Consider the following 17,476-nt stretch of genomic DNA (forward strand, 5'->3'; position numbering starts at 1 on the left):
AAGTCACACTAGGTATGAGCCCAGACTGCCACGTTTGAACCAAAAACAAAGTTTCTCTTTATAGGTTTCAAACATGAATTTCTAAGTCTTTTATATAAACATAACACAACATTTATAATTTTCTGATTAACTGGTCTAATAAGAGGTTGCAATAACAACAGATTCCAATGAACCTATGTGGTTTTGGCCTTAATATTTGAGCACTCTATTTGGCCTTAAATCTTATTTCCCAGGCCTTCTTATTTATCTGTATTGTTAGGATCATTTGTGGACAGTTTCATATGCTGTGTCCTTGAAAATAAAGAGCAGGACATTCTAGCTTTTTAGAATGTTGCAAGCAATTAATATAACCCCAGAATAATCTCAAGAACAAAATTTATAAATCCTCTTACTAGCATGAATTCTCTGTTGATTAATAGTTTTCTCAAGTTCTCTTCTCAGTTTGACTTCTGCCCCATACTTTCCAACAGTGCCATCATCCACCAATATGAAATGGGAATGTAGATTATTCAAAACATTCAATTTACTCAGAGGGTTCAATAAAGTTTGATAAGGAGCAACCACCTAAACAATAGTAAATGTAACAGTTAGTGGGCAAAAATAAATAGAATGTAAAGTAAAAGTAAACTTTGAAATAATCTACAATTTTTAAAGTATAGAATAAAGGGATAAATTTCTTAGTTTAACTAAAACAAGCTTATAAGCATCTAAAAATTTACTAATAATGCATTAACATACAATTATTTTGACCTTTACTGAAGAATATATTTGATTATTGTATACAAAAAATAAGCAAATAATGTGAAGAAGCAGTAAGTTATTTTTATTTGTTTTGGGGCCTGGCAGTATTCATGGGTTACTCTTGGCTCTGTACTAGAAATCACTCTTGGACAATAAGAAATCACTTGGTTTCAGGAAACCATATGGATGCCAGGGATCAAAACCCAAGTTTGCAAGACAAATACCCTACTAGTTGTACTATCACTCTGGCTCCAACATATTTTTTTTTAATCTATAAAAACATTTCCTTTTTTTTTGGGGGGGGGGGGGATTGGGTCACCCAGTGGGGCTCTGGGGTTACTCCTACCTCTACACTCAGAAATAGCTCCTGGCAGGATCGGGGGGACCATATGGGATGCTGGAAATTGAACCACCATCTGTTCTGGGTCTGCCACATGCAAGGCAAAACGCCTTATCGCTGTGCTATCTCTCCGGTCCCTATGAAAACATTTTTGAAAGCCCTTTCTGGGCTGAAGTGATAGTAGAGTGAGTAGGATGTTTGCCTTGAAAATAGTCAACCTGTATTCAATCCCTGGTATCCCATATGGCCCCCCGAGTACCACCAAAAGTTTTTCCTGAGTGTAGAACCAGGAGTAAGTCCAAAATCTAATAAATAGCCCTTTCGAATGGTCAGGAAAACAGCAACTCAAGAAAATAGAACCTGAAATTTAGCATGGTATGATCATGAATAATTTAAGCTGATTGACACTATTTGAAATGTAATTTTGTTTATACCTAAATCCAAATACTAAGAAAATTTAAAAAGAATTCTCACATCTTTTCCAACAAGATCATTTCTGTTTTCAATCACTCCCCAGGGAGCAATTCCGATCGTGCAAATCTTTCGGGAGAACCTGGAGGCGTGTTCTTTGAGGGCGTCACCAACATGTTTTGCCACACCTGTTTATATAAAATTTAATTCACTTTATTTTAAAGGTTTTCGTTGTTTAAAATAATTCTCTGATCAATCTGTAACACTGCAACTTGTGATATTTTTCTCTGCATATAGAAAATCCAAAGTAACAAGGCAAACTTACAAGAATATTACAGTGGAGAGAAAAAAAAATCTCACTGCATGAAAGATACAGTAAACTAGTTTATGCTATGCTGGTAAAACAAATCCTTTCTTACAATCTTTATTTAAGTAACTATATTTTAGGGGTTACTTCTCTGTATCATTTTAAAAGAAATGAGTAATGCTCAGAAGCATCAGCAAAGAATATATACATACAAGCATGATAAAGTTATTCAAAATAAAAGCAGAAAACAAAACATAAAAGTAAATGTAACTCTTCACTACACTTGTGATGAAGTGTTTTGTTAACCCTCCCCAAATCCATAGGAATAGCAAGAATCAGGGGCTGGCGAGGTGGCGCTAGAGGTAAGGTGTCTGTTTGCCTTGCAAGCACTAGCCAAGGAAGGACCGCTGTTCAATCCCCCAGCATCCCATATGGTCCCCCCAAGCCAGGGGCAATTTCTGAGCACTTAGCCAGGAGTAACCCCTGAGCATCAAACAGGTGTGGCCTGAAAAAACAAAAAAAAATATTGTATGCAGGAATAGCAAGAATCAAACAATACTCTTTAGGCATGAGTTTAAATATCCTTTGTCCCACACACACCAAGCATTATCCTGGGAACTTTAAAGTCTAAACCTGCGATCCCCCAGTACATCAATTTCCGGCTGTACCACTACCTGTACACAACACAAAAGGGTGCATACAACCCATGGTGAGCATAGCAACTAAAGGATGTGCAAGCATTATGGCCAGGAAGTAAGACCAGGGATCGGAAAAATTGTACAGCATGTAAGGAGCTGGTCTTGCATACAGCTGATCCAGATTTGATCACTGGCATCCTATATGATGCCCAAAGCCCACTGGAAATAATCCCTGGGCACCACTAAATAAAAATTGATATGATTCTGTGACATTACCTGTATTTACACCTCCAGTTAAAATCCAGGCTCCAGTTGTAACTGCAGCTTTGATAAGCCCCTTCCCAAGCAATTGCTTGATTCGTGGATGTAACTCAAATTTCTGCATGCCCCCATGTACAGAGATAACTAATTTGGGTAATTCCATTTGCCATTCTTTAAGCAGAAGTTGCAGAATGACTTCGGGTTTGGTGTCATATGATAATCTCACATACTAAAAAAAGATTTTTAAAAGGTCAACATTTCTTAGCACAATATTATGTAACTTCATTTGATTCAATCATTAAATAAATTTCATAGGCTAGTTCCAATGCATTTACATAGCAACAATTGATTAGTTTGAAACTGATTCTATAAAACAGAAGTAGTGATACTCTTAACTTTATTTTTTAAGACACAAACTGCTATTCTTTTTCATTGTATTAAAATTACTACTTATCAAGCTTAAAAATTTATTGCCTTATATAACTATGAGTTAAGCAGTGAGAATAAGGCTGTCAGAATGAAAAGGAAAAAAAGAGAAAATGGTGGGAAAAAAATGACGGTTTCTATAACTCTTGCTATTAAAATAGAAATATGGAATTATCTTTTCAAAAGTTTAGTCAGTGATCCAGTCCATCATAACAAAATCGTGACTAGCAAATAACGAAGATATTTTTCATATGGACAACCATTTCTTTCACTAGAATTACTGATGTGATCCATAAATTAAATTACTGAGAAGTTACCAAAAATTTTAATTAACATTTTAAATGTTCAAATGGATTTAATGGTTTAATTTAAAAAAACCATTTTTAAAAAAATAAGCAGTCACATCTGTGAAATAACTTCCTCTGGCTTGAAAGATTTTTAAAAAATTATCTTTCTGTTAAGTGATATCATAAAACTTACTTGCTATAACTTTAATTCATTCTCTTTGTCTAAAGCACATATATGAATTAGCTCATAAGAAATCTGAAATATTCAGATGTTGGAAGAATATTTTTAATCATCTTCAAGAAAGGTTCTTTGCAAAACAATGTGCTGTCCATTCCTTTACAAACAGAGATCAAACATCAATAAAAATGGCTTAATATACCCCAAAATATCAAACCCCCAAATATCAAAATCCAATAAAACAAATAAAACTCCAGTGTTGCTAAAAAATGTTTGTACCTTACATGAGTAAAGAAAGTCCTTGGGCTGGATCCCCAGCACCATAAAAAGGGAAAAATTTAAATAGGGAGATTATTTTGCAAAGTTATTTGTTCTGTACTAAATCTATCTGTATTAGTTTTCTGTCTTTTTTTAAAGTGTGCAGGATCACATAAGGAGGTGCTTGGGCCTGCAATCACCTTCTCAAGTGCTCAGGGAGTGTGAGGTCCCCACTTGAGTCATGTTCTGATCCCTTAATTCATTATTATGCTTTGGCACATATGGTACGGTACTGTTAAAAAAAAGTCTAAAGCGAGGTCCGGGCAGTGGCGCTAGAGGTAAGGTGCCTGCCTTGCCTGCGCTAGCCTTGGACGAACCGTGGTTCGATCCCCCGGCATCCCATATGGTCCCCCAAGCCAGGAGCAACTTCTGAGCGCATAGCCAGGAGTAAACCCTGAGCATAACCGGGTGTGGCCCAAAAACCAAAAATAAATAAATAAATAAAAAATAAGTCTAAAGGGGCTGGAGAGATAGCATGGAGGTAAGGCGTTTGCCTTTCATGCAAGAGGTCATCGGTTCGAATCCCAGCGTCCCATATGGTCCCCCGTGCCTGCCAGGAGCAATTTCTGAGCATGGAGCCAGGAGTAACCCCTGAGCACTGCCGGGTGTGACCCAAAAACCACAAAAAAAAAAAAAAAAAAAAAAAAAAAAAAGTCTAAAGCTATAGTTAAAAAAAAAAAATGCTAGATGGGGCCCGGATAGCATAGAGGTAAGGCATTTGCCTTGCATGCAGAAGGATGGTGATTTGAATCCCGGCATCCCATGTGGTCCCCCGAGCCTGCCAGGAGCGATTTCTGAGTGTGGAGCCAGGAGGAACCCCTGAGCGCTGCTGGGTGTGACCCCAAAACCAAAATAAAAAAAAAGTAAATAAGTAAAAAAAAATAAAAATAAATAATAAATAAATAAAATGCTAGTGGGCTGAGGGCATGCTCTGTATGAAGGAGACCTAAGTTTGATTCCTGGTACCACAGATTCTCCGGAAGAGTTCCAAGGACAACCTTGCAGCTCAGAGCTGATACTAGTCCCTAAGCACCACTAGTTATGCACCACACCAAAAAAACATATAAATTAAAAATATGCTAGAAATTCCTTTTTTGTTTGTTTGTTTGTTTGTTGTTTTGTTTTTGGGTCACACCCAGCAGCGCTCAGGGTTTACTCCTGGCTCTACACTCAGAAATCGTTCCTGGCAGGCTGGGGGGACCATATGGGATGCCGGGATTCAAACCACTGTCCTTCTGCATGCAAGGCAAACACCCTACCTCCATGCTATCTCTCTAGCCTCTAGGAATTCCATTTTTACAATAACAAATTAGGCTGTTCTGCCTTTAGCAAGACTTGGGGTCAATTCCTGGCACTGCCAAAAAAAATCTAAAAATTAAAAATAATTTTCCCTTGAGAACTAGAGGGCCTAGAAAGTACATAAAAACATCTGTTTTTTAGGCACCAGAGAGCTATCAATATATCAAGGATGGTGGGATCAGGATTTCAGGATAATAAGAAACACTACAGATTCACCATTTGGCTGTTTTTTTCCTTCATGCGGGGTGGCAGACAAAAGAGCACATAAGGTAAAATGCTGGCCTATTTGGAAAATTCCAATGAATAAGACCAATACTTTGGTGACTTAGCATATATCATGGGGGGGGAAAGCCCATGCCAACAAAAGTACATAGCCATGAGGACTATAAACATAGTTACAGGCTGCTAACGGTTTTTTTGTTGCCCAGCAAGTAGGGAAGGTACTTTTCCATAACTAACAAATCAAATGGAATTTAATGTCTATTCTAAGACAATTCTGATGAATAGAAAAAGAATATAGATTACATGCTAACAAGGAAAAAATTAAAATAAGAAATGGAAACCAAAAAAGACAGTAGACTTAAAAAAATCATCATACTTAAAAAAATTTTTCACTAGGAAAAGAAAAGGTAAAAAGTAAAAAGAAAGAAAGAAAGCTCAGCCATACTGACTAGAGGAAAAAGTATATTTTGTCAAATAAAATGATAAATAACACTTGATAACCATCAAAAATTCAACTAAGATTCCATAATTATACAAACATTTGTATGTGCTAAAATATTAAAAGATAAATAAGAGACTTATTTTCTGAGACAGTTTATATAAACTGACATATAATGCATATGCTAGTAGTAAAAAAAAAAAAAAGGCACATACCTTTGCTCTGTAAGAATGAGAACCCCCTTGAAAATTTATGATTCCATAAGCATCTGTTGGACTCAGTTCTGTATGCTTTTCCACAGACCACTCTTCTATCTGATTAAGATGATCACCCAATTTCACATCTGAGTATTTCATGGCAAGACTTGCAGTAAAACAAGCATGCTGCTTGACTAAGCGACCACAAAAACACCTAACGAAAAAAGAGTAAGTTTCAAAAGGCATTTAAAAATTTAGACAAATAAAAACTCTCACAAAATTAAAAATTGATGGAAATCACATAACATTCTCAGACTACACTGGTAACTAAACTAGAAAACCAACCTATCTGTCTGTCTGCCTGTCTGAACTAAATTTTTTTTAAATCTAAGCAACAACAACAACAAAAATAAATAATAATAAAAAAAAAAAATCTATGCAACATAACTATGTTACTAAACTTACCTGACAAGCTGCTGACAAATCTGACATCCTGGAAGGCATCTATAAAATTGGCATAAAAGGTGAAATTTTAGAGAAAAGTTTTAGTTTAAAATTTTATATATAAAATCAATGTGTGCTCTCCCCTCTTTCCCTCCTTCTCCCTCTCCCTCCCTTTCCTTCCCCCTCTCTTCTTCCCTTTCTGCATGTCCCTCTCCCTTCCTTCTTCCCTTTCTCCCTATCCCTCTCCCTTTCTCTCTTCCTTTCCCTTTATTTCCCCCTCTCCCTCCCTCTCACTCCTTTCTCTTTTCCCTTTCCCTCCTCTTCTCCCTTCTCTCCCTCCCTCTCCCTTACTCCTTTCTCTCTACTTTCCTGTTTTCCCTCTCCCCCCTCTCTCCCTCCTTCTCCTTTCTCGCTCCCTCTCTCTCCTTCCTCTCACTCCTTTCCCTCTCCCTCCCCTTCTCCTTCTCTCTTCCATCCTCTGCTTTACTCCTTTCTCTCTCCTTTCCTGGCTTTCCCTCTCCCACTCTCTCCCTCCCTCTCCTTTCTTTCTCCCTCTCTCTCCTTCCTCTCACTCCTTTCTCCCTCTTTCTCTCCCTCCTCTCCCACTACCCCTCCTCTCTCTCATCCCCCCCTCAAAAAAAATAATAAAATCAATGTGTAAGTATAAAAGAAATAAAGCTTTTAAAACTTAATTTTTGTTCTGGGGGTCACACAAACTGTGCGAGAGACCATACGGTCTCTTTGTGTTAAGAGACCATAAAGTGCTAAAAACTGAACCTAGGATTCCCATATGCAAAGCATGTGTTTCTCTCTTTTTTTTTTTGTTGGTTTTTGTTTCTTTGTTTTGGGGCCACACCCGGCAGCGCTCAGGGGTTATTCCTGGCTCTAAACTCAGAAATCTCAGAAATTGCTCCTGGCAGGCTCGGGGGACCATATGGGATGCCGGGATTCAAACAACTGTCCTTCTGCATGCAAGGCAAACGCCCTACCTCCACGCTATCTCTCCGGCCCCATGTTTCAGTTTTTTGAGCTAATTCCTCACAGCAGGGATTACTCCTAGCTCTGCGCTTAGAAATTGCTCCAGACTCGGGGGACCATATGGGACACCATGGATGGAACTCAGGTCTGTCCTGGGTCAGCCTTGTGCAAGGCAAACAACCTACCACTATGCTCCTGCCCCTAACAAAATTATATTTTAATTTAAAAAATAAAAAAATACACATAACAATATACATATTTCTCTTATCTGAAACTAAAAACATCAAAATTAAAACTTAAATCTTGGGGCCGGGAAGGTGGCGCTAGAGGTAAGGTGTCTGCCTTGCAAGCGCTAGCATAGGACGGACCGCAGTTCGATCCCCGGTGTCCCATATGGTCCCCCCAAGCCAGGGGCGATTTCTGAGTGCATAGCCAGCAGTAACCCCTGAGCGTCAAATGGGTGTGGCCCAAAAAACAAAAAACAAAACAAAAAAAACTTAAATCTTTACCTTTGAATCAATCACAGATCATGTTCCAACTCATAGTTCTGTATTTTAAATACAACTGACAGTGCACAACATATAATCCAGAAAATGATACCTAATCATTTTAAAGACAATAAAAATAAAACCTGGATCTTTGCCTTATTAGCTTAACTTAAGCATCCATTCTAAAATCGGCCTTAATCCTGAACACCCAAAATGTGAATTTCATCATGAGTCTCATATAGGCCCAGAGCAGTCACTATACCACTTCAGTTTCAACACAAGGAGACTCAAATAATCTAGTTATACATAGCTGGTCAAAAGCGCTGACATGTGACAAACTGTAACACAAAAGAGGTGATGAGGAGGAACTTAAAAACTCTGGATCTGGGCCCGGAGAGATGGCACAGCGGCGGTTTGCCTTGCAAGCAGCCGATCCAGGACCTAAGGTGGTTGGTTCGAATCCCGGTGTCCCATATGATCCCCCGTGCCTGCCAGGAGCTATTTCTGAGCAGACAGCCAGGAGTGACCCCTGAGCACCACCGGGTGTGGCCCAAAAACCAAACAAACATACAAACAAAAAAAAAAAAAACTCTGGAGCTAGGAAAAGTTAAAACAGACTGGCTTGAGGCTTGTACTTTGGAAAATATGACAAGATGCCCCCTGGGTACTTTGTGCTACTATAGATTTCATTAAAAACTGATTCTGAGGGCCCGGAGAGATAGCACAGTGGCGTTTGCCTTGCAAGCTGCCGATCCAGAACCAAAGGTGGTTGGTTCGAATCCCGGTGTCCCATATGGTCCCCCGTGCCTGCCAGGAGCTATTTCTGAGCAGACAGCCAGGAGTAACCCCTGAGCATCGCCGGGTGTGGCCCAAAAACAAACAAACAAACAAAAAAAAAAACTGATTCTGAGAAAGAAAAAGTCAGGTGACCTCTGAGCCCAGAGTGGTCATTTAAACACTCCACTTGGGGCTGGAGCAGTAGCACAGCGGAAGGGCATTTGCCTTGCATGTGGCTGACCCAGGATGAACCTGGGTTCAATCCCTAGCGTCCCATTTGGTCCCCCAAGCCAAAAGCGATTTCTAAGTGCAGAGCTAGTAGTAACCCCTGAGCGCCACCGGGTGTGACCCCAAAACACCCCCAAATAAAAAAAAACACTCCACTTAAACTCACCTGTTACAGAAACTCTGTAACTATATGTTCTTACTGTGCATTTTATGCAAAATGAGTGGCCGCATTTATTAGAAGTAAATGTAATCTTCTCTAACATTTAGTAGATTAGCAGCGAAAGTGAAAAGAAAAATACTGTTTCAGTAGCATTCCTTTTGGGAGAAATTAGATTCTGTTCTTAATCTCCTTATGAAGGTTTTGCTTATAAACTGGAAAAAATCCCGTTTTTTTTGTAACTTTCTAAATTAGCTGCCAGTTTTTAAAATATTTTTAGATGACTTGTGCTAACATACTGTAACATTTCAGTTTTCTAAAGACCTTGCAAGATAGAGATGAACCTGAGAGGGTCTCAGAGATAAAGTCATTGCTGTTTTTCTAAATGCTTGAAGACTTCAAAGCCCATAAAACTGGGGCCGGAGAGATAGCACAGTAATAGGGCATCTGCCTTACACGCGACCAATCCAGGACAGATTTGGGTTTAATTCCCGTCAACCCATATGGTCCCCCGAGCCTGCCAAGGAGCGATTTATAAACCTAGAGCCAGGTGTAACCACTGGGTGTGGCCCAAAAACCAAGAGAAAAAATGCCCATAAAACTGTCATTATGGGGGGCTGGAGAGATAGCATGGAGGTAAGGCGTTTGCCTTTCATGCAAGAGGTCATCGGTTCGAATCCCAGCGTCCCATATGGTCCCCCGTGCCTGCCAGGAGCAATTTCTGAGCATGGAGCCAGGAGTACCCCTGAGCACTGCCGGGTGTGACCCAAAAACCACAAAAAAAAAAAAAAAAAAACTGTCATTATGGGGCCCGAGATATAGCATGGCGGTAAGGCATTTGCCTCTCATGCAAAAGGTCAGTGGTTTGAATCCCGGTGTCCCATATGGTTGGTCCCCTGATCCTGACAGGAGCGATTTCTGAGCATAGAGCCAGGAGTAACCCCTGAGCACTACTGGGTGTGACCCAAAAACCAAAAAAAAAAACTGTCATTAGCGGCGCGGTGGCACTAGAGGTAAGGTGTCTGTCTGCCTTGCCCACACTAGCCTAGGACAGACCTCGGTTTGATCCCCCAACGTCCCATATGGTCCCCCAAGCCAAGAGTGACTTCTGAGAGCCACCGGGTGTGGCCCAAAAACAAACAAACAAAAAAAAAACTGCCATTAATCTGATGATGCTGGGATTGAGGTGTTGAACCTACAGTTCCTGGAGCTATTGCCTAGGTTTATTTTTGTTTCTTTTGCCAAGGATTTATAATCCCTTTACGTGGACACATCTAAGGACTGAGGCTGGTTTTATGAAATAATCAGGCAAAACATCAACTGAATTCTGGAACTTCTCTGGAATTACAAAAGAAGGAATGTAAATAAAAATATGCACACAAGGCTGGAGAGATAGCATGGAGGAAAGACGTTTGCCTTGCATGCAGAAGGTCGGTGGTTCGAATCCCGGCATCCCAGATGGTCTCCCAAGTCTGCCAAGAGCGATTTCTGAGCATAGAGCCAGGAGTAACCCCTGAGTGCTGCCGGGTGTGACCCAAAAACAAAACAAAACAAAACAAAATCTCTTCTTGTGACCATGCAGACAAGATGATAACTTTGAATATATGACACTAAAATTTTCCAATAAACCCTTTTATACCTATTAAAACACACACACATTCTAGCAGTAATTCATATAATGATTTTGTTTGAATAACAGTATTATTTATCTAGAAATGTATACAGAAATACATCATATAGAATATTACAAATAGGAGCCTGAGTGATAATGCAGCAGGTGAGTGCTTGCTTTGCATGTAACAGACCCAGGTTCAATCCTAGTATTTTATGGTCCCTTGAGCCCAGGGTGCTCAGAAATTATCCTTGAGCACAGTACCAATGGTAAGCCCTGAGCAACACCAGGTGTGGCTCAAAAAAAACAAACAAAATAGAATATTGCAATATTCTTTGCAAAGAATATTACAAATATCAGATATATAAATAGGATATTGATATTCTATTTCAATTCTTTGCAAAGAATATTGCAAATATCAGAAATATGTAAATAGAATGTTATCTAGCAATAGTTAAAATTGTCTAGAAAAATGAGTCTATTTAAAATTGTCTAATTGGGGGCCGAAGAGCTAGCACAGCAATAGGGCATTTGCCTTGCATTTGCCCCCCACCTGCCAGGAGTGATTTCTGAGCGCAGAGCAAGGATTAACCCGAGTGGCCACCTGGCATGGCCCAAAAATAAACGAACAAAAAAAATGGTCTAATTGCCTAGTTAAAAAGTTTAGTTAAAAGTGTCTAGAAGGGGCCGGAGAGATAGCACAGCAGTGTTTGCCTTGCAAGGTGGTTGGTTAGAATCACAGCATCCCATATGGTCCAGTCCCCCTACCCCCCCCCACCCCACCCCCAGCCTGCCAGGAGCTATTTCTGAGCAGATAGCCAGGAGTAACTCCTGAGCACCACAGGGTGTGGCCCAAAAACCAAAAACCAAAAAAAAAAAAAAGTGTCTAGAAAAGTCCAGAAGAAAGAAAAGTGTGTGCTTACCTGTGAGGGTCTTTGGAACTTGGTATAATATATACACATTCCCTCTTGGTCAAAGTGTTTTCTATCCAGGATTTCTGGGACTGAAACAAAAAAAATTAAAGACAGATTACAAAGGAATTCATTTACACTAAAAGGAATAGATTAATTGTAAATACATAGTGATTACATACTATATAACTTTTCCAATATACTAGATTACTTGCTATACACAAAATGCTTTAAATTGGCAGCTGAGGAAAAAGATGAACGGTACTGTGTAGATACTGCTGGGTCAAATACCAGTTTGAGATTCTACCCTTCCTCCCAAACTTAAAACATATCAAGACAGACTGAAGTGTAGGTTGTTTTCATTTGTTTGTTTGTTTTGGATCACACCCAGCAGTGCTCAGAGGTTACTCCTGGCTCTATGCTCAGAAATCACTCCTGGCAGGCTCAAGGAATGCCAGGATTTGAACTCCCATCCTTTGGCCGTCTAAGGCAAACACCCTACCTCCGTGCTATCTCTCCAACCCTGATGTGTAGTTTTTTTAAATGGGTCATTTAAGAAAAATCACCTAGGGGCCAGAGAGATAGCATGGAGGTAAGGCATTTGCCTTTCATGCAGGAGGTCATCTGTTCGAATCCCAGAGTCCCATATGGTCCCCTGTGCCTGCCAGGAGCAATTTCTGAGCCTGGAGCCAGAAATAACCCCTGAGCACTGCTGGGTGTGGGAGGGAGGGAGGGAGGGGGGAGGGAGGGGGGAGGGAGGGAGGGAGGGAGGGAGGGAGGGAGGGAGGGAGGGAGGAAGGAAGGAAGGAAGGAAGGAAGGAAGGAAGGAAGGAAGGAAGGAAGGAAGGAAGGAAGGAAGGAAGGAAGGAAGGAAGGAAGGAAGGAAGGAAGGAAGGAAGGAAAAAAGAAAAATCACAAGTGACCGATTTCCTGCTGATATCACTGGCCTTATTCTAAACTGTAGGCAGGTCCCAGCAGCAACCACACCTAACCTCTACCATATTAACATACCAATACCTTTTAACAAAAGGGTATTAGTTTCCTAAGTTGTGTGCCTCTGGCAAATTTAATTAACCCAAGGAGAGGGTACTTAGAATCTCCAACCTACAGCCAGACAGCAGCACAGGGGAATCAGGAGTTTGACTGGCATCTGAAAGGGGGATAAGGATTCTTTCAGGACTGAGCACTTAACTATGTGAGGTTCTAAGCTCTCTGAATGCATAAGTGTCATAAGTGAACAGACTGTAGTTTATTTATTCAACTAGTTTTAAAGAACTACTTAGTAATTCAGGAGAAAAGCCAGCACAGCTCCCCAACACACTGTAACAGGGTGCAGAATCCTAGGGCTTAAAATTTTTAGCTCAAATCTGAGCTATTTCATTTGTGGAACCTATCAAGTTTATTTCCTTGTTCTCTTGACAAACATCTGAGGTCCAAAGCAATGGACCTATCCCCAGGATCATATTGCCCTGAGAACAAAAAAAGATCTCATGTCCGTGTTAAGCTGCTGATTTAAGTTTATTTTTCCCTATATGTACCCTTTTCCCATTTCACAATATCCTGTATCCAACAAGATCTTCTGCAACTGAAGACATTTATTCACATAACTTGTAAATTGGGTGAAAAAAATCATTTGAAAGTGCTATTCTGATATTTTATGATGTAGCTACATTTCTCCCAATGCTAATTTACTGCTTTAAACTCAAGAAATTTCACTGCACTATTATTTAAGACTAGGTTTCACACATAGGAACCTGAGTTGGAGCCACATTTGAACCCCAGTATCAACAGGTCCTAGAGCATTCATTAGAAGATACTGCCCTGGGGCCGGGCGGTGGCGCTAAAGGTAAGGTGCCTGCCTTGCCAGCGCTAGCCTTGGATGGACCGCGGTTCGATCCCCCGGTGTCCCATATGGTCCCCCAAGCCAGGAGCAACTTCTGAGCGCATAGCCAGGAGTAACCCCTGAGCGTTACCGGGTGTGGCCCAAAAACCAAAAACCAAAAAAAAAAAAAAAAAAAAAGAAGATACTGCCCTGCCCCCCAATAAACGCAAATACAAATGAAGACTTAAAAGTGGCACTAGGGCCCGGAGAGATAGCACAGCGGCGTTTGCCTTGCAAGCAGCCGATCCAGGACCAAAAGGTGGTTGGTTCGAATCCCGGTGTCCCATATGGTCCCCCGTGCCTGCCAGGAGCTATTTCTGAGCAGACAGCCAGGAGTAACCCCTGAGCACTGCCGGGTGTGGCCCAAAAACCAAAAAAAAAAAAAAAAAAAAAAGTGGCACTAAATGTTGAGTATATCTACCCCCACCCCCAAAGGACATTAGCAGGGTTCTATCTCTTGCAGAAAAATCAGGCAAACTGATAGGGGAAGCCCATGGTAGTAGGTCTTTGTAAGTAATGAAACCAAAATGTGATTTACAGAATTTACTCTATCACCAATCCTAAAGTGGCCCCAAACAGGAAGACATACAAAGGGGCTGAAGCCTGGTAAGGCTCAGCTGGTGTCAGTGCAAGACCCAAAGAAGTGCAAGACTGTTTTCAAGAGGGGATATTTTGGCAGATACCAAATATTCAAAAGTTGAAAGTTTATTCCCTTTGACAATACACTAGCAATAACTCTAACAGAGAAAATTTCAAATGGGGGTGGGGGGAGAGGGAGACTGGGGAAAACCAACCTTGAGACTTTGAGGCCAGTAATATCTCAACTCAGAGTAAGAAATGCATTTATTTTACTTTGTAAGGGCTTCCTTTGCATTCTGGAAAAACCTGTGTTCTCTCCCCCACCTCCCCATTTCTGTCTTTTTTTGGGGGGGGGGCCACACCCATTTGATGCTCAGGGGTTACTCCTGGCTAAGTGCTCAGAAACTGCCCCCGGCTTGGGGGACCATATGGGATGCCGGGGGATCGAACCACGGTCCTTCCTTGGCTAGTGCTTGCAAGGCAGACACCTTACCTCTGGCACCACCTCGCCGGCCCCCCCATTTCTGTCCTAAACGAAACAATTTTACTTCACTGTTTGCCTCCTACTGAAATTAAGAACCTGGAAAACCTAGCTGAGGTCAGGACAGACTTTCTTATAAAAAATAATCCGGGGGCCCGGAGAGATAGCACAGTGGCGTTTGCCTTGCAAGCAGCCGATCCAGGACCAAAGGCGGTTGGTTCGAATCCCAGTGTCCCATATGGTCCCCCGTGCCTGCCAAGAGCTATTTCTGAGCAGACAGCCAGGAATAATCCCTGAGCACCACCGGGTATGGCCCAAACACCAAAAAAAATAATAATAATAATAATAATCCTTAGCTTTAGCCTGAGACCACAGTACCCTAAAATCTCAGGTGATGACTATCAAGTTCCACAACATACAGAGTAAGTGAAACTAAGATGAGGTTTGAGGGCTGCCTTGTGAGGTTGATTAATGAAACACTACTAATGCAGGTGCTATTAGGCAATTTTTTTTTTAATTTTTTTTAAAGCCAGTCAATTTGAGCAGTGGGGGTGTTATATACCAATTTTTGTGATACCAACGATAATAAGTTCTGATAAAGCACTGCCATCGGACCAGCCTATTAGGCAACTTTTTATCAATTCTAACCCCCAAGTATTTCCCAGAGAGGACCAAAATGGGGGTGGCGGGGGAGGTCAAGCATGACTGCAATAGCGCTCTCAAGGCTATACCATATGGGCAACCCATTCAGGACACAGACTTCATTTGAAAACTCATCTGGGGGGCCGGAGAGATAGCATGGAGGTAAGGCGATTGCCTTGCATGCAGAAGGACAGTGGTTTGAATCCCAGCATCCCATATGGTCCCCCATGCCTGCCAGGAGCAACCCTAAGCGCTGCTGGGTGTGACCCAAAAACCAAGAAAAAAAAAATGAAAACTCATCTGGGAGTTCTCCAGAAACAAATAGCAGTATCAGCAGTTTCTTCTGACTTGTGGTAATAATTCTACCAAAACTATAGTAGATTAGGGCTCTTTGGCTTTCAAACAGAAATTAATTCAAACCAAAGAGAGATTTAGGCAGTGCTAATTAATTGCAAGTTTATATATAAGACAGACAGCAGGGGGCAGTGTGGCTTACCTGTCCCCTCAAAGGGCATAGGATTGGGGATTTTAATTACGAGAAAATCAAAATCATGTGTCTAAATCGGCAACTTTCTTCTCTACTGCTAGAAAACAATACATTCATCTTCAGGAATCGTGCACAGTTCACTGGTATGCACATACCCACCAGGAGTTTGCTGCACCAGGTTCCGGGGACTGGTATACAGAAGAAAATAGTTACACACATCCTGAAGACAATCTCATTAAGGCAAAGTGACTGATCACTGCCACTCTAGGAATCCAAGTAGTGAACAAGTTGCTTAAAACTGAGCAAGGAGGGACCGGAGAGATAGCATGGAGGTATGCCTTGCATGCAGAGGGGGGTGATTCAAATCCTGGCTTCCCAAATGGTCTCCCGTGCCTGCCAGGAGCGATTTCTGAGCGTAGAGCCAGAAGTAGCTCCTGAGCGCTGCTGGGTATGACCAAAAACCTAACCCTCCCTCCCCCAAAAAAATACTGAGCAAGGAAGGACTAGACTGAAGTTTCCCTCTACCCTTGGGAGGGAGGAAGGTAAGGATTTGTCGGTCTGATAAACTCACCCTGAAGAATTTACAGTCAAGGCCAAATTCAGCCTTTAGGTACCACAATTTAGATTGGACTTTTTGGCTAGGGTGAGAGACCAAGTCCAGTCCTATTCCCTTTCAAGAAAAGATAGCAGGGGGGCCAGCAAGGTGGCACTAGAGGTAAGGTGTCTGCCTTGCCACACCACGATCTCCGGGCTTCTCATATGGTCCCCCCAAGCCAGGGACAATTTCTGAGCACTTAGCCAGGAGTAACCCCTGAGCATCAAATGGGTGTGGCCCGGGAAAAAAAGATAGTAGGGGTGGGGCCGGAGAGATAGCACAGAGGTAGAGTGTAGGCCTTGGATGGCGGTGGTTCGAATCCCGGCATCCCATATGGTTCCCAGTCTGCCAGGAGCTATTTCTGAGCACAGAGCCAGGAGTAACCCCTGAGCAATGTTGGGTGTGACCAAAAAAGAAATTCTCCATCTAAACAAAAACTGAAGCAATTCCAGAGGGGTGTGCTTTGAAGAGCAATTACTCTATGCCAGACGGAGTATGGAGGGTGTTACCTGGAAAACTGCTTTTATAGGCCCTTTCTTGGCTAACTTCTCTAGGGCAAAGTCAAGGTTTCTGAACTCTGAGAGCGTGGAAGGAAAACTAGGGTCATTGGTAGTAGGAAATGTACACTAATAAAAGATGTTGTATGACTAAAACTTAAATCATGAACTTGGCAATTGTGAAGGAAAAAGAACCCAATTGTAGTATGAACAATCTGCTAACCAGTATTTAAATAAAGTAATTTAAAAAAAAAAGGAAAGAAAAAAAGGACTGAGTTCAGATATTCCTTCAGTCTTATCAGGCTGTCAGTTCCTGAATTGTCTCCTTGCAGTGGTCGTCCTCAAACTATGGCCCGTGGGCCACATATTGTATTTGTATCTGTTTTGTTACTTCATTGCAAAATAAGATATATGCAGTGTGCATAAGAATTCGTTCATAAATTTTGTTTTCACTATAGTCAGACCCTCCAATGGTCTGAGGGACAGTGAACTGGCCCCTGTTTAAAAAGTTTGAGGACCCCTGTGAGCTTACTTCTGGCCCAGTGCTCTGGTAGTGTTTGGGAGACCATACGTGACACTGGGAATCTGACTGGTAAGCGTTGGCCTCTTACCTCTCTGGCCCATGAGCAGATTCATGAGTAGATGTCTGGGCTG

General features: G+C 41.4%; 1 protein-coding gene across 1 annotated transcript in view; it reads right to left on the reverse strand.

Annotated features, from left to right (window-relative positions):
• The window catches only part of TRPM7 (transient receptor potential cation channel subfamily M member 7), a 125,283-nt gene that overhangs the window by 86,481 nt on the left and 21,326 nt on the right, over positions 1-17,476 (reverse strand). Inside the window, exons 2-7 of the mRNA XM_049781432.1 lie at positions 11,672-11,751; positions 6,530-6,568; positions 6,083-6,278; positions 2,714-2,927; positions 1,556-1,680; positions 393-564 (exon numbers count right to left, since the gene is read on the reverse strand). Of these exons, the coding sequence (XP_049637389.1) occupies positions 393-564; positions 1,556-1,680; positions 2,714-2,927; positions 6,083-6,278; positions 6,530-6,568; positions 11,672-11,751 (826 nt within the window). The remainder of the gene's footprint in view (positions 1-392; positions 565-1,555; positions 1,681-2,713; positions 2,928-6,082; positions 6,279-6,529; positions 6,569-11,671; positions 11,752-17,476) is intronic.

This window comes from Suncus etruscus, chromosome 10, assembly GCF_024139225.1.
Source record: "Suncus etruscus isolate mSunEtr1 chromosome 10, mSunEtr1.pri.cur, whole genome shotgun sequence".
Taxonomy (NCBI): Eukaryota; Metazoa; Chordata; class Mammalia; order Eulipotyphla; family Soricidae; genus Suncus; species Suncus etruscus.